A 22074-nucleotide genomic window follows, 5' to 3' on the forward strand; every position below is an offset into this window, starting at 1 on the left:
TTATTTACCTTATACATGCTTCCTTTGGGCAAAACTATCAGGAAACATTCCATAAACTTTCATTTGTATGCAGATGATACTCAACTATATCACTTAAACAAGAGGAGACCAACCAACTCACTCAACTTCAAGATGTCTTATAGACATAAAAACATGGATGACCTGCAACTTCTTGATGTTAAACTCAGACAAAACCGAAGTAATTTGACTCTGAACACCTCAGAGATCAATTATCTTATTATCACCACTGTACATAATCTCTGTTCTCTTTGATCAGGACTTGTCCTTTAACTCATGTGTGTTTCTTCTAGACTGGATTACTGCAACTCTTTATTATCAGGCTGCTCTAATAAGTCTCTGAGGTCCCTCCAGTTGATCCAGAATGCTGCAGCTCGTGTTCTCACTAAAACTAAGAACAGAGATCACATCACTCCTGCAGTAGCTGCTCTGCACTGGCTCCCAGTAAAATCAAGAATCACTTTTAAAATTCTTCTCTTAACCTAAAAAGCCTTGATTGGTGATGCACCATCATATCTTAAGGGGCTTGTAATACCATATTACCCCACTAGAGAGCTTGAAGTACCATATTGCCCCACTAGAGAGCTTGTAGTACCATATTACCCCACTAGAGAGCTTGTAGTACCATATTACCCCACTAGAGAGCTTGTAGTGCCATATTTCCCCACTAGAGAGCTTGTAGTACCATATTGCCCCACTAGAGAGCTTGTAGTACCATATTACCCCACTAGAGAGCTTGTAGTACCATATTGCCCCACTAGAGAGCTTGAAGTACCATATTGCCCCACTAGAGAGCGTGTAGTACCATATTACCCCACTAGAGAGCTTGTAGTACCATATTACCCCACTAGAGAGCTTGTAGTACCATATTGCCCCACTAGAGAGCTTGTAGTGCCATATTACCCCACTAGAGAGCTTGTAGTACCATATTACCCCACTAGAGAGCTTGTAGTACCATATTACCCCACTAGAGAGCTTGTAGTGCCATATTCCCCCACTAGAGAGCTTGTAGTACCATATTGCCCCACTAGAGAGCTTGTAGTACCATATTACCCCACTAGAGAGCTTGTAGTACCATATTACCCCACTAGAGAGCTTGTAGTACCATATTGCCCCACTAGAGAGCTTGAAGTACCATATTGCCCTACTAGAGAGCTGCTTCACTAAATGCGGGGCTACTTGTGATTCCTAGAGTCTTAAAAAGTACCAGGTTCACCTGGTCCAGACCTAGAGATGCTGCTATAGGCTGATAGGCTGCTGGGGGACGTTTAGGATACACTGAGCTCCTCTCTCCTCTCCTCTCTCCTTATGGACGTCTAGGATACACTGAGCACCTCTCTCCTCTCCTCTCTCCTTATGGACCTCTAGGATACACTGAGCTCCTCTCTCCTCTCCACTCTCCTTATGGACGTCTAGGATACACTGAGCACCTCTCTCCTCTCCTCTCTCCTTATGGACGTCTAGGATACACTGAGCACCTCTCTCCTCTCCTCTCTCCTTATGGACCTCTAGGATACACTAAGCTCCTCTCTCCTCTCCTCTCTCCTTATGGACGTTTAGGATACACTGAGCTCCTCTCTCCTCTCCTCTCTCCTTATGGACGTCTAGGATACACTGAGCTCCTCTCTCCTTATGGACCTCTAGGATACACTGAGCTCCTCTCTCCTCTCCACTCTCCTTATGGACGTCTAGGATACACTGAGCACCTCTCTCCTCTCTCCTTATGGACGTCTAGGATACACTGAGCACCTCTCTCCTCTCCTCTCTCCTTATGGACCTCTAGGATACACTGAGCTCCTCTCTCCTCTCCTCTCTCCTTATGGACCTCTAGGATACACTGAGCTCCTCTCCTCTCCTCTCTCCTTATGGACGTTTAGGATACACTGAGCTCCTCTCTCCTCTCCTCTCTCCTTATGGACCTCTAGGATACACTGAGCTCCTCTCTCCTCTCCTCTCTCCTTATGGACGTTTAGGATACACTGAGCTCCTCTCTCCTCTCCTCTCTCCTTATGGACGCCTAGGATACACTGAGCTCCTCTCTCCTCTCCTCTCTCCTTATGGACGTTTAGGATACACTGAGCTCCTCTCTCCTCTCCCCTTATGGACGAATTTTCATCTCTCCATCGCACATTATTAACTCTGCTTCCTCCCCGGAGTCCTTGTGACTTCCCGTCTCATAGGATCACTTCATCCTTCAGCTTTATGATGAACTGAAGGATGAAGTGATCCTTTATGTGTTGATGACGAAGATACAAATGAAGACACCGAAACGTCTTTCCTTCCACATGTGAGTTTATTCCGTTCAACACGGTGGGTGTGAAAGCCTCCCTGACCGCGGCGTTTAAGACTTGGCTGTGTGTTGGTGTGTGAACCTCCTCCTCCACCTGCATCTCGACTAACGCACACACACAAAACTGAGATCCTCCCACGCAGAGCGAGGCCTCTCAGACCCTCCGGGACCTCCTCTAACCCGCTGCACTCAGCTCCGTCCGGCTCCACCAACACAGATAAGACACGTGAAGTTGATAAAAACAGAAAGACGAGCGGCAGCGGCGCGTCTCTAGGAAGTCTCGAACATCTTCTTCCTGTCGGCCTTGTCCTCGATGTTCTTACGCCAGTCGCCGGCGGCTTCTGTCGGCTGCAGGAGGAACACGAGGTGTTAATATTTGACTTCAAGCATTGTGGATTTTTACGTTATTGTATTTAGAAAAGCTATTTTCATCCCTACCTTTAATCACACGATGAGATTTTTTTTCTTTTTTTTCTTTCTACTTTTCGTCTGAATTATGAATATATTGATTACATATTGGTTGTAGAGACTCACCTCCTCCTTGACCTCCTTCTTGACCTGCTTCAGGTTGGCCCTCAGGTCCAAGTTGACCGTGTGCTTGGAGCCCAGCAGGGCCTTCAGCATGGCGTCGGCCGACATGCGGACCTTCTTCAGGGCCGGCTTCTTCACGCCGCCCAGGTCCACCACCTTGATCCTCAGGTCTTGAATCTGAGAGACGAAGGAGAACTCTCCGGGTCATCAACCAATACGAGAACATCGTTGAATCAGTTTTTTCAAGACGTGAAAAAAAGAGACCACACAGGTACCCAACAGCACGTTATTACGGTCATGTTATTACAGTCATGTTACAAAGGGCGTAGTTTATGATGACAGAGGGCGTAGTTCATGATGTCAGAGGGAGCAGTTGTAGTTCATGATGACAGAGGGCGTAGTTGTAGTTAATGAGGTCAGAGGGCGTAGTTCATGATGTCAAAGGGCGTAGTTCATGATGTCAGAGGGCGTAGTTAATGAGGTCAGAGGGCGTAGTTCATGATGACAGAGGGCGTAGTTAATGAGGTCAGAGGGCGTAGTTCATGATGACAGAGGGCGTAGTTAATGAGGTCAGAGGGCATAGTTCATGATGACAGAGGGCGTAGTTCATGATGTCAGAGGGCGTAGTTCATGATGACAGAGGGCGTAGTTAATGAGGTCAGAGGGCGTAGTTCATGATGACAGAGGGCGTAGTTCATGATGTCAGAGGGCGTAGTTCATGATGACAGAGGGCGTAGTTAATGAGGTCAGAGGGCGTAGTTCATGATGACAGAGGGCGTAGTTAATGAGGTCAGAGGGCGTAGTTCATGATGACAGAGGGCGTAGTTAATGAGGTCAGAGGGCGTAGTTCATGATGACAGAGGGCGTAGTTAATGAGGTCAGAGGGCGTAGTTAATGAGGTCAGAGGGCATAGTTCATGATGACAGAGGGCGTAGTTCATGATGTCAGAGGGCGTAGTTCATGATGACAGAGGATGTAGTTCATGATGACAGAGGGCGTAGTTCATGATGACAGATGGCGTAGTTAATGAGGTCAGAGGGCGTAGTTCATGATGACAGAGGACGTAGTTCATGATGACAGAGGGTGTAGTTAATGAGGTCAGAGGGCGTAGTTCATGATGACAGAGGGTGTAGTTGTAGTTCATGATGTCAGAGGACGTAGTTCATGATGACAGAGGGTGTAGTTGTAGTTAATGAGGTCAGAGGGCGTAGTTCATGATGACAGAGGACGTAGTTCATGATGACAGAGGACGTAGTTCATGATGTCAAAGGGCGTAGTTCATGATGTCAGAGGGTGTAGTTGTAGTTCATGATGTCATTACCTCGACGTCGGCCTTCTGCACTTTCCCCACGATGTCGTACCTCTCCTCATCGATCCGGTCGATCGTGGCGTTCAGCTTCTTGCAGTATTCCTGTTGATACAAGTCCACAGTTTTCATGTACAAGTACACAGTTTACTCAAGTACTGGGGGTAAGTACATTTTCTAGGTACTTGTATTTGAGTTCCTTTAATGAGTAGTATTTCTACTTCTCCTCCACTACACCTGAGAGGTACATATTGTACTTCATACTGTACTACATTTAGGTGACAGTCATAGTTATTAAAACACTTTTAAATGTAAGAATCCTCTTCATGAATATAATGCATTTCAATAAATTAAATAAAAACAATACATTAACTCAAGTATTTTAAATTGCTCGACCGTGACAACAATGAGAGATATTTAATATAAATACCCCCTGAGTACTTGTATCCTCTCTAAGGATATGCTGATGACCTTCATACTCTTAATTAATATCATGATGGTTCTACTGGGTTCACAAGGGTTAATGAGGGGTTCTAAGGGAATGTAAGGGGGTTCTAATCGGGGTTCTTAGGGGTTTCTAAGGGTTTATGGGGGGGTTTAAGGGGTTCTAAAGTGTTCTAAGGGGATTCTATGGATTTTCTAAGGAGTTCTGAGGGTTTCCAATGGTTTATGAGGGTTTCTAAGGGAATCTTAGTGGGTTATAATGGGGTTTCTTAGGGGTTTCTAAGGGTTTATGTGGGGTTCTAAGGTGTTCTAATGGGATTCTATGGGTTTTCTAAGAGTTTATGAGGGGTTCTAAGGGGTTCTAAAGGGTTATAAGGGGTTTTTAATGGGGTTCTACTGGTTTTCTAAGAGTTTATGAGTGGTTATAAGGGGTTCTAAAGGGTTATAAGGGGTTTTTAATGGGGTTCTACTGGTTTTCTAAGAGTTTATGAGTGGTTATAAGGGGTTCTAAAGGGTTATAAGGAGTTATACGGGTTTATGAGGGTTTCTAATGGTTTCTGAGGGTTTCTAAGGGGTTATAAGCGGTTCTAAAGGGTTTTCAAGGGTGTATGAGGGTTTCTAAGATGTTCTAAAGGACTATAAGGGGTTTCTAAGGGGTTATATGGGGTTCTAAGTGGTTTCTTAGGGGTTTCTAATGGTGTATGAGGGGTTCTAATGGGTTCTACTGGTGTATGAGGGGTTCTAATGGGATCTACGGGTTTATGATGGGTTCTAATGGGTTCTAAGGGTTTATGAGGCGTTCTCGAGGGTTCTAAGGAGCTTCTAAGGGGTTTACCATCAGGGTGGCCTGGTCTCCGCTCATCTGGGCGGGGGGGCAGTTCTCGGCCATGTAAGTCTGTCTGGCCAGCAGGTCCTCCTTCGTCTCTTCGTCCAGCCACTTCTGAGCGATGCTCAGGATCAGACTCTGGGAGGGTTGCAGAGTGTTCGTCAATAACACTTTAAAGTTAAAACAGGACGCGTCTTTATATGAATGAACTTATTCATAAGTTACCTTCAGGTGGTGCCTGCGGCTGGAGGTCATCTTTTTCCTGTTTGGGAGGAAGTCAGACCATCATCATCACCACCATCATCATCATCATCATCATCACCACCATCATCATCATCAGCATCATCATCATCATCACCACCACCACCACCACCATCATCACCATCATCACCATCATCATCATCATCATCACCACCACCACCATCATCATCATCAGACTCAACAGGTGAATAGGGTGAATGTTATATTTGAATATGCAAATGAGGAACTATTTAATTTAAGACAAATCTACAGACGTAAACAACAATAGATGTTTTCTTTCTACTGGATGAAAGAAGTTCTGGAAGAAGAATAAACATCAATCTTCAAATGTTTGTCTACTTTTGAATCTGAATCTTGAAGTAAGGCAGATTTCTGTTGAGGAACAAAAACAGCAAACTTTGTACTAAAAGAGCATTTTGTTGTTGTTGTTGTTGTTGTTGTTGTTGTGTTTACATCTCTCTCCAGTAAACATCCTGGAGGAGCTGCTCAGACTTACTGAGACATGTTGGCGTTCGGCTTCTCGGTCCACAACCTGCATGGAGACAAGAACAAGACCTCAGACCAGGACCTCAGACCAGGACCTCAGACCAGGACCTCAGACCAGAGCCTCAGACCAGAGCCTCAGACCAGAGCCTCAGACCAGAGCCTCAGACCAGGACCTCAGACCAGAGCCTCAGACCAGAGCCTCAGACCAGGACCTCAGACCAGGACCTCAGACCAGGACCTCAGACCAGGACCTCACCCTAGGACCCGGGTGAGGTTCTCTGCCATCAGCGTGTTCTTGTAACGCGATCCCAGACCACAGCTGAGGAGCAGCTGAACTAAACTGGGACGGCCGGGTCCAATGACCCGGCGCCCCCCCCCGGCGGATCGGGTGTAGAGTTCCTTTAAAGAAGTTCTCCGGAGGACCATCGTGAGCTGGGGTTCCTCTGCAGAACCTTCCAGTCTCTCTGAACGTGAGCGGCTCTAAAGCTCAGAACCGTCTCGTCCCCTGGGATCACATTTAAAACCGTTCTCCAGTTCTTCATGAAGTTTTTGATTTTCTTTCAAATAAAAGGAATAAAGTCCAAGAAATGATCAACAAGCAGCGACTCCCCCTGCAGATGAAAACATGATGAATAATCTCTATTCAACAGGAACTCATTTTAGATTCTTGACCGGTTGTTGTCATGAAACACAACCAGCCGGCTTCGGATCAACGTCTCCATCTCCCGCGTTGAACAAGCTCCATTCTTTCTTTTTTATTATCCGTGAGTCAAACAAATGAACTTGCTCTAATTCAAAAGGAGTGATATTCGTCTCACTCCGGAGACTTTTTATAGAAGGAGGTTCCCGCAGTAATTCAGCCCACATTACAACATGCTGGCATTTGACTTTCTAACAGCTTCGACCGTAAAACACGAGTCTCGTAAATCGACTTCTGTCAGGAAAGAAAAGGTCAAACACGCACAAAGCGAGAGAGGTCAAAGGTCGAGATGAACGGCTACGATCTGAAACCGGGTTTACAACCGGGGGTTTGGTGGATGAGGTCTGGTGGAGGACATGAAGAGACAGAGATGCTCTCAGAGGAGTCACAGAAAAAAGAGAGTTAAATACGTACCTATTGAGAGGAGGAAGAGGAGGAAGAGAACCGGGATACACGTGTGGATGAAGAGGAGACACGGCCAAACTCTCCCGGTGAAAGAGGAAAAGGGTTTATATGTCGGGTTGTGATGCCTCAGCAAAACCCTCAGACCCTCTTTATGGGAATGGGTCCCGGCAGACCAATGGGCCGCCAGGCTCCTGAAATACACCAGACCCCCCCACCCCCTGGGAGTCCACTTCAAGCCCCAAGATGCAGATTCACACGAGGGAGTCGGGGGGCGGCCCTGTGTAACCCCCCCAGGGTTCTTGGAACTAGAGCTATGAGAAAACTCTTTCGAATTTCCACCTGAAGATATCCCTTAAAGGGCCAGCGCCAAGCATTTAAGGGGATCAATTAGAAGAAAGACAATCAGTGTTGTTGTTGTTGTTGTTGTTGTTGTTGCTCCGCCATGAACAGAACCGACAAGACCAGAACACGTTGTGTGGTCACCCGTAGGCCACCGCAGAAGAGGGAGGGGTGGGCGGAGGGGTGATCAGTTGGTTGCAATCTGCAACCTCACCACCAGATGTCACTAACTCCTTCACATTGGATCTCTAAGTGCGGCTTTAGTGGCAAATATTGGTTGTTTTTAACGTTTTTAACGTACGTTGTACGCTTCTGAATCCCAACAAAAATACATTTCTTATCAACAATTTGACCCATTTTGCCATTGCAAAAAAACAACTTGTTTGGGTTTAATTAAAGACCAGTTTCCAGCTCAAATAAGAAACTTTCTTTTGTTTTCACACGGGACTCAAACAGTTGTCTCCTGAGTTAAAGTCCTGTGTAAGAATCTGCTGTGTCAAAACGTCACGTGTGAGAAGTTTTCTTTATTCTGTTTTCTTTAAAAGGAGAAGTTCAAATGGTTTGAGACGCTCAGATGGATCTCATGTCCAGATGGACGTGGTTAGCCTAGCTTAGCATAACGACTGGAAGCAGGTGTAAACAGCCAGCTCCTCTGTCGAAAGAGTGTTGTCCTCAAAATCATAAGTGAAGCCAGATCACCTGCTAAGTATCAAAAGTGTTTTGATATCTCGTTGTGTTAAGGATCTATGGACCAATGAGCCTCTTAGGGGCGTGTCTTGTTTTTCAATAGCTCATAACTTCAACACCATTGGGACTAATCACTCATAACTTGCAGTTTATGTGCAAATTGCATCACGTCACATCCCAAAAAAGTTGTGTGCAATTTGAACAATAGGGGGCGCTACAATATTTCTCCAAATGTGGCCGTTTTTGGCATATTTCACATGTTTTTGTGATTTTTACCGTTTTACATGAGCCACGTGAACGCTCAAGTCTCACGGAGAAAGCAAGCAAATCAACGTAATTACAATTAAAAACAGACAAATGAATTCCTTATTTCCAAACATTTATTTAAATGACTCTGAGGAAACCTGTACATCTGGTGTCAGACATGTAGACCGCGTACATTATTTCAGCTCAGTCTATCGGTATCAAAGAAAACAACCACAACAACAAAAAGTGTCTTAGCTGTCGTCCCCGGCCGGAACAGAGAGACTTCAGGAGGTTTCTAGGAAGTCTCGAACATCTTCTTCCTGTCGGCCTTATCCTCGATGTTCTTACGCCAGTCACCGGCCTCCGTCGACTTAAAGAGATAAAATACTTAGTTCAGTTCAATAAAGATGATACAATTACTTAGTTATGTTTATTAAAGAAGATGAAATACTTCGTTATGTTTATTAAAGAAGATGAAATACCAAGTTAGGTGAAATAAATATGATGAAATACTTAGTTACGTTTTGAAAAGATAGTGACATACTTAATTAGGTTTAATAAAGGAGAGAAAATATGTAATTATGTTTATTAAAGAGGATTAAATACTTAGTTAAGTTGAATAAAGATGAAGAAATACTGAGTTAAATTTAATAAAGATGAAGAAATACTTAGTTAGGTGTAACAAAGAAGATGAAATACTTAGTTAGGTTTAATAAAGAAGATCAAATACTTAGTTAGGTTTAATGAAGATGATTAAATACATAGTACGGTTTAAAAAAATAAATAAAGATAGTGACATACTCAATTAGGTTTAAAATAGAAGATAACATACTTAGTTAAGTTTAATAAAGAAGATAAAATACTTAGTTAGGTTTCAGAAATAAGATACAATACTTAGTTAGGTTTCATAGATAAGATACAATACTTAGTTAAGTTTAATAAAGATGATAAACTACTTAGTGAGGTTTCATAAGGAAGATACAAGACTTAGTTAGGTTTGATAAAGATGATAAAATACTTAGTGAGGTTTACTTGATGGAGTATTTCTACATTGTGCTATATGTACTAAATGTAAGTAAAACCTGGAACTAACTGAAAAGCTCAAAGAAGAAGCATGTCATCCTGATTCTGAACACCTAACTGTTACGATCAGCTGACACACTTTCATGTTGGAGAAGAGTGATGGTCTCCTCTCTGATCCTCACCTCCTCCTTGACCTCCTTCTTGACCTGCTTCAGGTTGGACCTCAGGTCCATGGTGACCTTGTGCTTCCCCCCCAGCAGGGCCTTCAGCATGGCGTCGGCCGACATGCGGACTCTCTTCAGGGCCGGCTTCTTCACGCCGATCAGGTCCACCACCTTCAGCTTCAGGTTGTCGATCTGGAGGCAGAAGAACCATCACGACGTGGGACACAGAATACAGGTAACGAGTGACTGTATAACATTGGCTGAAAACAACCATTTATTGTCCATAAAGCAGCTGATTTGGTTGACTAGTCACTATTTTGTTTTTTTGTCCGTCACTATCTTGTTTTTAGGTTCCGAGCGATTAACCAAGTTAGTCCGAGAGGACCCGTTTGTATTCGCTCGGGGTATTATTATTCCGCTTTTTAATTTAGAACATTGGGCACATATTGGGGGTACTTAATATAAACAAAAAATCACCAAATTGGACAAGCTTCTAAGGCTTGGTAAAAATAGCCATCTGATATACTGTGTACAAATTAGGGTTTTAAAAAATTGCTCTCTTGCGCCCGCCCCATCAAAATGTTACCGGCGACGCCCCTCACCCAGAATGTCCGATTGACTTGAAATTGTGCACACATGTTCGCTTGGACCTGCTCTCCAAAAAAGTCTCTCAGACCATTAAGCTCCGTCTACTTAGATTTTCCGTCATTTTGAATTTTGAGAAAAACACATAATTGGCCAGTTCTCCTACACGCTGGGTCCGATTCATACCAAACTTTATGTCAAACATAAGTGAAGCCAGATCACCTACTATATGTTAAATGTTTTTTGATATCTCATTGTGTTAATGATCTATGGACCAATGGACCTCTTAGGAGCGTGTCTTGTTTTTCAATGCTCATAACTTCAACACCTTTTGGAATAATCACTTCAAACTTACAGTATATGTGAAAATTGCTTCCCTTAACATTAATGAAAAATCTCGTGCAATTTGACCAATAGGGGGCGCTAAAATAATTCTCAAAATGTGTCAGTTTTGGGCGTATTTCGCCTGATTTTTCACCGTTATACATTTAAGGATTTCTCCCACAAAAATTATCCAATCGACTTCACTTTTCTTCAAAGATGATCTTAAGACCTTAAAAATCAATGATTCTTAGAAAGGTGACTTTTCACTGCAAAACCTTGACGTTATGTGGACCCCAATAAATGCCCACTTTCTGTGATTTTGTAATGTTATAAACCCTTGCTATACTGATCCAATCCTTCAAAAATAATCATGCATGATGCCAGTCAAGGCCTGAAGACATTGGCATGAAGAAACATTCGAGTTTGTCATAACACCTACAAAAAAAAAAAAATGACAAGTTTCAGACCATAATGTATTCTACTTAGACCGTAATGATAGTCATTAAACCATTTCATCTGATCGGTGGCTCGCAGCTTCAATCTATCTGTGAATATCTTGTTTTTCGTCCATCACTACCTTTTTTTGTTGTCCGTCAATATCATTTGTTGTCCATCACCATCGTATTATTTGTCCGTCACTGTCTTGTCTTTTCTCTGTTACTGTCTCTTTTTATTGTCACTATCTTGTTTTAAATTATAAAAAACAAGATGGTGACGGACGAAAAACAAGATGGCCATGGAGAAAAAACAACCAGAAAACAGGCTTCCCTTTAAGAACATGTATATATTTAGATTCCCCCGTTGGCTGACCGCTCCACCTCAGCCGGAGGACATCGGCTCATCCTGACTCACCTCTTGGTCGCTCTTGCCGACTTTGGACTGGAAGTCGTATCTCTCATCGTCGATCTTGTCGATGGCGCTCTGGAGCTTCTTACAGAGTTCCTGTTGATGCATAAAACAACAACAACAACATCAACTTTACTTCAGTGCTTCTACAACATGTTTCTGATCTGTTAAGTGAAGGTTTTACAAAACTAAACTCGTCTTATGAATATGATTCTTTATTTAGCAGAAGAGGAAATATTAATACCACAGTCTCAAAATACTACGAGTGTAAGTCCTTCATTTAAAATGTTACCGAAGTAAAAGTACATGAGTATTATCACCCAAATGTACACAAGCAAAGGTACAGTGTGGTACTAGTACTGTGATCAGTACACAGTGTGGTACTAGTACTGTGATCAGTACTCAGTGTGGTACTAGTACTGTGATCAGTACTCAGTGTGGTACTAGTACTGTGGTCAGTATTCAGTGTGGTACTGGTACTGTGATCAGTACTCAGTGTGGTACTAGTACTGTGATCAGTACTCAGTGTGGTACTAGTACTGTGGTCAGTACTCAGTGTGGTACTGGTACTGTGGTCAGTACTCAGTGTGGTACTAGTACTGTGATCAGTACACAGTGTGGTACTAGTACTGTGATCAGTACTCAGTGTGGTACTGGTACTGTGGTCAGTACTCAGTGTGGTACTAGTACTGTGATCAGTACTCAGTGTGGTACTGGTACTGTGGTCAGTACTCATTGTGGTACTAGTACTGTGATCAGTCCTCAGTGTGGTACTGGTACTGTGATCAGTACTCAGTGTGGTACTAGTACTGTGATCAGTACTCAGTGTGGTACTAGTACTGTGATCAGTACTCAGTGTGGTACTGGTACTGTGATCAGTACTCAGTGTGGTACTAGTACTGTGATCAGTCCTCAGTGTGGTACTAGTACTGTGATCAGTACTCAGTGTGGTACTAGTACTGTGATCAGTACTCAGTGTGGTACTAGTACTGTGATCAGTACTCAGTGTGGTACTGGTACTGTGATCAGTACTCAGTGTGGTACTAGTACTGTGATCAGTACTCAGTGTGGTACTAGTACTGTGATCAGTACTCAGTGTGGTACTGGTACTGTGATCAGTACTCAGTGTGGTACTAGTACTGTGATCAGTACTCAGTGTGGTACTGGTACTGTGATCAGTACTCAGTGTGGTACTAGTACTGTGATCAGTACTCAGTGTGGTACTAGTACTGTGATCAGTGTGGTACTAGTACTGTGATCAGTACTCAGTGTGGTACTGGTACTGTGATCAGTACTCAGTGTGGTACTAGTACTGTGATCAGTCCTCAGTGTGGTACTAGTACTGTGATCAGTACACAGTGTGGTACTAGTACTGTGATCAGTACTCAGTGTGGTACTAGTACTGTGATCAGTACTCAGTGTGGTACTGGTACTGTGATCAGTACTCAGTGTGGTACTAGTACTGTGATCAGTACTCAGTGTGGTACTAGTACTGTGATCAGTACTCAGTGTGGTACTAGTACTGTGATCAGTACTCAGTGTGGTACTAGTACTGTGATCAGTACTCAGTGTGGTACTAGTACTGTGATCAGTACTCAGTGTGGTACTAGTACTGTGGTCAGTACTCAGTGTGGTACTAGTACTGTGATCAGTACACAGTGTGGTACTAGTACTGTGATCAGTACTCAGTGTGGTACTAGTACTGTGATCAGTACTCAGTGTGGTACTAGTACTGTGATCAGTACACAGTGTGGTACTAGTACTGTGATCAGTACTCAGTGTGGTACTGGTACTGTGATCAGTTCTCAGTGTGGTACTAGTACTGTGATCAGTACACAGTGTGGTACTAGTACTGTGATCAGTACTCAGTGTGGTACTGGTACTGTGATCAGTACTCAGTGTGGTACTAGTACTGTGATCAGTACTCAGTGTGGTACTGGTACTGTGATCAGTACTCAGTGTGGTACTAGTACTGTGATCAGTTCTCAGTGTGGTACTAGTACTGTGATCAGTACTCAGTGTGGTACTAGTACTGTGATCAGTACACAGTGTGGTACTAGTACTGTGATCAGTACTCAGTGTGGTACTAGTACTGTGATCAGTTCTCAGTGTGGTACTAGTACTGTGATCAGTACTCAGTGTGGTACTAGTACTGTGATCAGTACTCAGTGTGGTACTAGTACTGTGATCAGTACTCAGTGTGGTACTAGTACTGTGATCAGTTCTCAGTGTGGTACTAGTACTGTGATCAGTACACAGTGTGGTACTAGTACTGTGATCAGTACACAGTGTGGTACTGGTACTGTGATCAGTACACAGTGTGGTACTAGTACTGTGATCAGTACACAGTGTGGTTCTGGTACTGTGATCAGTACACAGTGTGGTACTAGTACTGTGATCAGTACACAGTGTGGTACTAGTACTGTGATCAGTACACAGTGTGGTACTGGTACTGTGATCAGTACACAGTGTGGTTCTGGTACTGTGATCAGTACACAGTGTGGTACTAGTACTGTGATCAGTACACAGTGTGGTACTAGTACTGTGATCAGTACTCAGTGTGGCGATCCCCAGGATCAAACTCTGAGGGAGGAGAAGAGGAAGAAGAGGAAGAAGAGGACGAAGAGGATGACGGAGAAGAACAACAACAAGAAGAAGAAGAAGGCGTCCATTAAGAGTTCCCCACGGAAACGAAGATGAAGACTCTCACCTTCAGGTGATGCTTGCGGCTGGACGACATTTTCTTTGCGCTGAGACACAAGAGGTTAGCATTAGCTTAGCATTAGCTTTTCATTAGCTTAGCATTAGCTTAGCACGAAGAGACCAATTATTCCCAAAGTCGCGGTTCGGGACCCTCTGGCCGCTGCGTTGATGAAGCACGTCGCTCTTCTTCATCTTCATTCAACATATTTAACTTTCATTTCCCCCGTGATGTTTTCATGATTAATAACATTGTTGTGGCCTGGGGGGCGTGGCCTAATCCCTACCACAACCACATGATGTCAATAAAGGTAAATAAAAAGGTAAATAAATGGTCAAAAACACTAATAGAGGCAACAATTATCATAGTTCACATATTTCAGGTCAAATAATCTTCCTAATATTCTAAAATCTTAAGTTTGACTTTAAGTTTAACACTAGAAAACAAACGGAACCACATGAGATATTTAAAAAGTATTAATAAATAAAGTATTTAAGAGTTTCGAGTTTCTCCTCCACAGCTGCTGCTGACATCTGAGCCTCAAACATGTGTTCACACATTCTGAAGGAGGACAACTGTGAGACATGAAGGAGGAGGAGAGGAGAGGAGGAGGAGGAGGAGAAGAAGTGGATGATGAAGATGAAGGAGAAGAGGATGATGAAGATGGAGGAGAAGAGGATGAAGAAGAGGATGATAAAGGAGAAGAAGAAGAGGATGATGAAGATGAAGGAGGAAAAGAAGAGGATGATGAAGATGAAGAAGAAGAGGATGATAAAGGAGAAGAGGATGATGAAGATGGAGGAGAAGAGGATGATGAAGATGAAGAAAAGAGGATGATAAAGGAGAAGAAGAAGAGGATGATGAAGATGAAGGAGGAGGAGAAGAAGAGGATAAAGGAGAAGAAGGAGAAGAACAATAAGAAGAAGAGGAAGAGGATGAAGGGGAGGAGGAGGAAGGAAGAGAGGATGAGGAGAGAAAAAAGGAGACGGAGGAGGGAGCAAGGGAGGAGGAGGAGAGGAAGAAGAAGAGGAGGAGGAAAAGGAGGGGGAGGAGAGGAGGAGGGGGAAGAAAGAGGAGAAGTAGGAGGAGAAGGAGGAGGAGGAAGAAGAGGAGGAGAAGAGGAGGAGGAAGAGTAAGAGTAGGAAGGAGAGGAGGGGGAAGAAGGAGGACTAGTAGGAGGAGGAGGAGGAGAAGAAGAGGAGGATTATGAAGAGTAGGAAGAAGAGGAGGAGGAGGCGTGTACTCACTCAGACATGCTGCTGCTGCTGGTTCTCTGCTGGAGACACAGACAGTAAATCAGGTTATTGATCGTGACCTTTGACCTTTGAAAACGTCTAAATCTGTGGAGGAGTCGGGTGGCGACGCCCACTCAGGAATGCGGCTCCTGGTCTTTGAAGGCCGCGAGAGGAGGAGGAGGAGAATGAGGAGAATGAGGCGCCGGGCACGCCGCACAGCCGTGAACCACGATGCCGTCACGAGGAGGTGTGAACAGAGACGTGCACGAGGAGGAGGAGGAGGAGGAGGAGCAGCTTCAGATAGAACACGGCAGTTTGAGTCCAAGTGTCTTTCTTTGAGTCCCGAAAGATAACTCCATAAATAATACATAAATATTATTATATAAATGTTTCTAATTTAAACAAAAATCTATATTTATTATATAAATCTATCTGATTTAAACAAATATTTATATTTATTCTGGAAATCTATCTAATTGAAACAAACATTTATATTTATTATATAAATCTATCGAATTTAAACAAACATTTATATTTATTATATAAATCTATCTAATTGAAACAAACATGAATATGTGTTATATAAATGTATCTAAATTAAACAAACATCAATATTTCTTATATAAATCTACCTAATTTAAACAAACATTTATATTTATTGTATACATGTTTCTAATTCAAACAAATATTTATATTTATTTTGTAAATCTATCTGATTTAAACAAACATCAATATTTATTATATAAATCTACCTAATTTAAACAAACATTAATATTTATTATATTAATCTACCTAATTTAAACAAACATTTATATTTATTGTATAAATCTATCGAATTTATAAAAAAACACAAAGCTCAAACACATTTTCTATATAAATTCATCTAATTTAAAGCAAAGTCATGTTTTAAGGTTTCTGGTGGTAGATATATGTAATTGGTTAATTAATATTCAGGTAATTACAACATTCAGTTAGTGCATTTATAATTAATAATGTTTAGATGAAAGTCTGTGCCAACCGTTCAACATGCAAAGTTTTAAATAACTTAAGAGGAACTTCTATGTAGTTTTAAAATGACAAATGCTGTGTTTACCTGTAATATCTGTGACATAATTTATTTATGGAAAGGACACAAAATAAAGTTGTTTTAAAAAAGACTTTAAAGAACTGAACATCCGAGCCGAAGCCACCGAGAACACCGTGAGGTCGGGAACAACCAACCTTGGCCAAGAGGTCGGAGGTCAGAGGTCAGAGGTCACACCTTCCCAGAGAAACGGTCTCTTCACCTGCAGAGAGACTCACCTGTGTGACGACGAGGAAGAAGAAGAACAAGAACAAGGAGAAGAAGAAGAGGCTGTCCGGACAGTAGCGATGTAACAGGGTATATAGGGTGTGAAGCGCTGGCTCAGCAGCGTCTTTAAGGTCGTTCAGCCCGAGGACCAATCAGACGCCGCCTCCACAAATACCTCCGACTCTCCACAGGAAGCTCGTAAAGTTGTTCCTCGCCACGGGGACGGCGCGCGGCGCTCTCGGGTTTCCTCCCGAGGGACGAGCATTGTTCCACGAGTCAGAGCTCAGGAAACCACATGAGAGTTCACCACTTCACCATAAGGGGAGGAGTCACAACATGACCTCAGAGACATCACATGAGAGTTCACCTCTTCACCTTAAGGGGAGGAGTCACAACATGACCTCAGAGACATCACATGAGAGTTCACCACTTCACCTTAAGGGGAGGAGTCACAACATGACCTCAGAGACATCACATGAGAGTTCACCTCTTCACCTTAAGGGGAGGAGTCACAACATGACCTCAGAGACATCACATGAGAGTTCACCTCTTCACCTTAAGGGGAGGAGTCACAACATGACCTCAGAGACATCACATGAGAGTTCACCTCTTCACCTTAAGGAGGAGTCACAACATGACCTCAGAGACATCACATGAGAGTTCACCTCTTCACCTTAAGGGAGGAGTCACAACATGACCTCAGAGACATCACATGAGAGTTCACCTCTTCACCTTAAGGGAGGTGTCACAACATGACCTCAGAGACATCACATGAGAGTTCACCTCTTCACCTTAAGGGGAGGAGTCACAACATGACCTCAGAGACATCACATGAGAGTTCACCTCTTCACCTTAAGAGGAGGAGTCACAACATGACCTCAGAGACATCACATGAGAGTTCACCTCTTCACCTTAAGGGGAGGAGTCACAACATGACCTCAGAGACATCACATGAGAGTTCACCTCTTCACCTTAAGGGGAGGAGTCACAACATGACCTCAGAGACATCACATGAGAGTTCACCTCTTCACCTTAAGGGGAGGAGTCACAACATGACCTCAGAGACATCACATGAGAGTTCACCTCTTCACCTTAAGGCAGTGGTCACCAACCTTTTTGAGCCCAAGATCCCTGACCTCCGCCTTCATGACCGGCAAGATCGACCGATAATACCGAGGAAACGACGGTCCAGACTGGACTTACAACTTGAGGCTTTTTATTTGGCCTAATTCTAATTGAATGAAATCAAAACACTTTGGTCCAGCTTTCAAATTGATGAGACCAGGAACACAGAATTTAAGTGCAATATAAAAAGTAAGATATTCAAGATTCAAGATTCAAGATGACGGTGTTGTTGTTAGTCGGAGTAGCTAGCTGTGTTGCTGCTAGCCAAAAACATAAAAAAAAGTTTCAGGGTCTCCGCTGGATGATGCTCACCATTTGTTCACCGCACACAATATGAACAAGAAAAAACACATTTGCAATGAGCAGCTGGATGAACTACCAATATAAATGTTGTATTTATTTACATTTCGTTGCCTCTGTACCTGTACTCTAGCAATGACAATAAATTGAATCCAATCCAATTACAACACAACACTGACAACATGATCAGTCAGTGCAACTCATGTAAGTTCAGCTCTCATCATAATGCCATCAAGTCATGTGACTCCAGTCAGTGTGACGGCTGTGACTGAACTCTGTGAGCTTGTATCTGAGATGGCGCGGCTGTGTCCAGACGCCGTCGAGGTAGCTCCGCGGAGATTGTGCGCTCTTTTAGTTTTTGTGTTTATTTTAATGTTTTCTTTGCCACAAACACATCGGCACTAACAGCATACGACCGCAGCACACTTTTGGACATAAACTTTTGCGCAAAACAAGGGTTTTTGTCCACTTTTTCCATCGATCCAGCGTGGCCGGCCGAGATCGCACGGCGAACCACAACAACAACAGTGGAGCCGCTACTACGGGGAGACGACGAAAACATCGAGGGAAACGGAGCGGAATTCGGAACAGACTGAGAGTTCAAGCCCACCACCTCTGCCCAGCATCCTTCTTGCTAACGTCCAGTCTCTGGAAAATAAGATGGATGATGTTAGGGCAAGGATCAGATTCCAACGGGACATGAGGGACTGTAATATCTTTTGTCTGACGGAAACATGGCTGACCCCGCTGGTGCCGGATCGAGTCATATGCCCAACCGAGTCCTTCTCTGTTTTCCGTGCAGACAGAACGGAAGAGTCTGGTAAATCTAAGGGTGGAGGGGTTTGCTTCATGACTAACAACAAGTGGTGCGACCCCAAGAACATTAAGACTCTTTCTCGTTCCTGCTCGCCGAACCTGGAACATCTGACGATCTCATGCCGTCCATTCTACCTTCCCGGGAGTTCAGCTCGGTCATCACCACAGCCGTCTACATTCCACCACAAGCGGACACCGACGTAGCACTATCGGACCTACATGATGTGTTATGTCGGCATCAGAACAAGTATCCCGACGCGGCTGTGGTGGTGGCTGGGGACTTTAATAGGGCAAACCTAAAAAAAGTAATGCGAACTTTCACCAGCACATTACGTGTGCTACCAGAGGGAAAGAACGTTGGACCACTGCTATACGCCATTCAAGAGAGGCTACAAGGCTGTCTCTCTCCTCCGTTAGGAAATCAGACCATGCCGCCATTTTTCTGCTTCCGAATACCGCAAAAGATCGCGGGAAGCGGTAGTGACGAGGAACGAAGCGGTGGTCTGACCAATCAGAGGCTGAGCTACAGGACGCTCTGCGTGTCGTCGACTGGGACATGATCCAATCCAGTTCCAGTGACGTCAGCGAGTTTTGGAAGTAGCAATGAGCCTCATAGCAACGCTTAGCGGACACCATCGTCCCACGGTAAAAGTTAGGGTCTTTCCTAACCAAAAGCCGTGGGTTGATAGATCCATCCGTGAAGCTGTGAACGCCCGCATTGCTGCCTATAACTCCGGTCTTGTATCCGCCAACATGGACGAGTACAAGGCAGCGGTCTATGGACTGAGGAGGGCGGTGAAGGAAGCCAAAAGGAGGTACCGAGACAGAGTGGAAACACAGATGGAGCAGCGCGACACCAGGCGCCTATGGCAGGGACTACGGACTATCACAGACTACCAGAGCAGACCCCGCGCAATGGTGAGTGCCGACGCATCCCTAGCGGACGACCTGAACTCATTTTATGCACGGTTTGAGGCTAGCAACAACAGCGCTAGCTCGCCGGCTAACAACAACACCGTTAGCGTAGCCGAGGTGAGTTCTACCGCTGGGGATGAACACACACTCTCTGTGACCGAGCACAGTGTGAGGAGGGCTCTGTTATGGTGAACACCAGGAAAGCTGCAGGTCCAGATGGCATATCTGGGCGAGTACTGAAGACCTGTGCTAACCAGCTAGCTCCAGTGTTCACCACAATATTCAACCTCTCCCTGGCTGAGTCCGTGGTCCCCGCCTGCTTCAAGAGATCCACTATTGTCCCTGTGCCCAAGAATGCTTCTCCTGCATGTATGAATGACTACCGACCGGTGGCCCTCACCTCGGTGGTCATGAAATGCTTTGAGAGGCTGATAAAGGACTACATCTGCGCCTTCCTCCTTCCTCCATGGACCCGCTGCAGTTTGCTTATCGCCCAAACAGATCCACGGATGATGCTGTCTCCCAGGTACTGCACACCACACTCTCTCATCTGGACAGCCAGAGGGGGCTATGTGAGACTGCTGTTCATTGATTATAGTTCAGCTTTCAACACCATAGTCCCTCCAGACTGGCGGCAAGCTGATTGAGCTGGGACTGAACACCCCTGTGTGCTTGGATCCTGGACTTCCTGACCGCCAGGCCACAGGTGGTCAGGGTGGGCAGACACACCTCCAAATCCCTCACCCTGAACACAGGATCCCCAGGGTTGCGTCCTCAGCCCCTACTGTACTCCTGTACACACATGACTGTGTGGCCAGGTTCAGCTCAACACCATCATCAAGTTTGCGGATGACACAGTGGTGGTGGGCCTGATCTCCGACAACGACGAGAAGGCCTACCTGGAGGAAGTTGCTGATCTGTCACTCTGGTGCCAGGACAACAGCCTCATCATGAATGTCACCAAAACTAAGGAGCTGATTGTGGACTTTAGGAGGGTACAACAACAGAGGACGTACTCACCACTGGGGATTAACGGGACTACTGTGGAGAGGGTGAGCGGGTATAAATACCTGGGAGTCCACATCACCGAGGATCTGACATGGTCAACGAACACAGACACTCTGGTGAGAAAGGCAAGGCAGCGCCTCTACCACCTCAGGCAGCTGAGGAAATTTAAAGTTTCCCAGAGGATCCTTCAGTCCTTCTACTCTGGAGCTGTAGAGTGCGTCCTGACAGGAAGCATCACAGCCTGGTTTGGCAACTGCTCCGCTCAGGACAGGAAGGCTCTGCAGAGAGTAGTGCGTTCGGCTGAACGCACTATTGGAACTACACTCCCCACCCTGCAGGACTTGTACACCAGGAGGTGCAGAACCAGAGCCGGCAGGATCATGAAGGATCCTCACCACCCCAACAACAGACTGTTTCAGCTGCTGCGGTCAGGCAGGCGCCTCCGTAGTCACGCTGCAAGAACAGAGAGACTGAGACGGAGTTTCTTTCCTCAGGCCATCAGGACTGTGAACTCCGACCTCACCAGGACCCCCACATAGACCCACACAACTGCCCCTCTTAGGCACACACACACACACACACACACACACACACACACACACACACTTACTGTAAATATTGTGTTGTTTTTATTGTAAATAGTGTGTACTTGTTGCCCTTGCACATTCCTGCTGAGCATTGCCACTTTCATTTCACTGCACACCCTGTGTGTGTATGTGACAAATAAAACATCTTGAATCTTGAATCTTGAATCTTGTAGTTAGTTCATAATCACAGACAGACAGTCTGAGGCCGTCTGTGAGCTGCTGTCAGTAATCCAGCTCCTGGTCTTTGATTTGGTGATTTTTTCAACTTCACTGACGAGTTTTTTGGGGCAAATTTGGTATTCATGAAAGTTTTCTCATCTGGGATTGGTTCTGAAGTCAGCCCGTTAGTGAATATGTTCACATCAGCTCTGCAGACATCCTCAGATTTAAATAATTATAATAATAATATATATGAGAATCACCATTTGTGACTCCTGCATCTGTGCTTTTTCAAATAATAGAATAAATACAATTGCAATCACTTTCAAGTAAACCAGATTGCTCCATCAGACAAGAAAAAAAGCTTAATGTTGAGCTTTTGTTTTGAAGGACAACAGCAGAAAAGCCCAACTCACGGAGGTAAGACCTGGCAAGTCGCCAAGAATCTCGGCAGTT

At 44.4% G+C, this 22074-nt stretch overlaps 2 protein-coding genes and 1 long non-coding RNA gene across 3 annotated transcripts; all 3 read right to left on the reverse strand.

The window, feature by feature from the left end:
- Positions 1–2292: 2292 nt before the first annotated feature.
- LOC130195287 (troponin I, fast skeletal muscle-like) lies at positions 2293–7418 on the reverse strand. The gene is made up of 7 exons (XM_056416739.1): positions 7277–7418; positions 6173–6208; positions 5641–5677; positions 5425–5553; positions 4161–4250; positions 2843–3016; positions 2293–2656 (listed from the first exon to the last, which is right to left on the reverse strand). Exons 2-7 carry the CDS (start codon positions 6178–6180, stop codon positions 2579–2581), a joined length of 516 nt encoding a protein of 171 aa, XP_056272714.1. The 5' UTR covers positions 6181–6208; positions 7277–7418; the 3' UTR covers positions 2293–2578.
- A 1237-nt stretch (positions 7419–8655) lies between these two features.
- On the reverse strand, positions 8656–11604 carry LOC130195293 (troponin I, fast skeletal muscle-like). The gene is made up of 3 exons (XM_056416744.1): positions 11488–11604; positions 9745–9918; positions 8656–8909 (listed from the first exon to the last, which is right to left on the reverse strand). Exons 1-3 carry the CDS (start codon positions 11587–11589, stop codon positions 8835–8837), a joined length of 351 nt encoding a protein of 116 aa, XP_056272719.1. The 5' UTR covers positions 11590–11604; the 3' UTR covers positions 8656–8834.
- Positions 11605–14043: 2439 nt separating this feature from the next.
- On the reverse strand, positions 14044–17289 carry LOC130195296 (uncharacterized). The gene is made up of 4 exons (XR_008832042.1): positions 16720–17289; positions 15430–15458; positions 14192–14231; positions 14044–14064 (listed from the first exon to the last, which is right to left on the reverse strand). It is a non-coding gene; the product is annotated as an uncharacterized LOC130195296 (long non-coding RNA).
- Between the last annotated feature and the right edge of the window lie 4785 nt (positions 17290–22074).

Source organism: Pseudoliparis swirei, chromosome 6, assembly GCF_029220125.1.
Source record: "Pseudoliparis swirei isolate HS2019 ecotype Mariana Trench chromosome 6, NWPU_hadal_v1, whole genome shotgun sequence".
Taxonomy (NCBI): Eukaryota; Metazoa; Chordata; class Actinopteri; order Perciformes; family Liparidae; genus Pseudoliparis; species Pseudoliparis swirei.

Bases quoted from the DNA above. Each gene is read 5' to 3' on its own strand.
- LOC130195293 (XM_056416744.1), bottom strand. From the start codon at position 11,589: ATGCATCAACAGGAACTCTGTAAGAAGCTCCAGAGCGCCATCGACAAG. The intron at 9,919-11,487 runs GTGAGTCAGGAT...TTCTGCCTCCAG, and splicing joins TCGGCAAGAGCGACCAAGAG to ATCGACAACCTGAAGCTGAA. The intron at 8,910-9,744 runs GTGAGGATCAGA...TATCTCTTTAAG, and splicing joins AGAAGGAGGTCAAGGAGGAG to TCGACGGAGGCCGGTGACTG.
- LOC130195287 (XM_056416739.1), bottom strand. The intron at 5,554-5,640 runs GTAACTTATGAA...CAACCCTCCCAG, and splicing joins GCCGCAGGCACCACCTGAAG to AGTCTGATCCTGAGCATCGC. The intron at 4,251-5,424 runs GTAAACCCCTTA...TTGTATCAACAG, and splicing joins GAGACCAGGCCACCCTGATG to GAATACTGCAAGAAGCTGAA.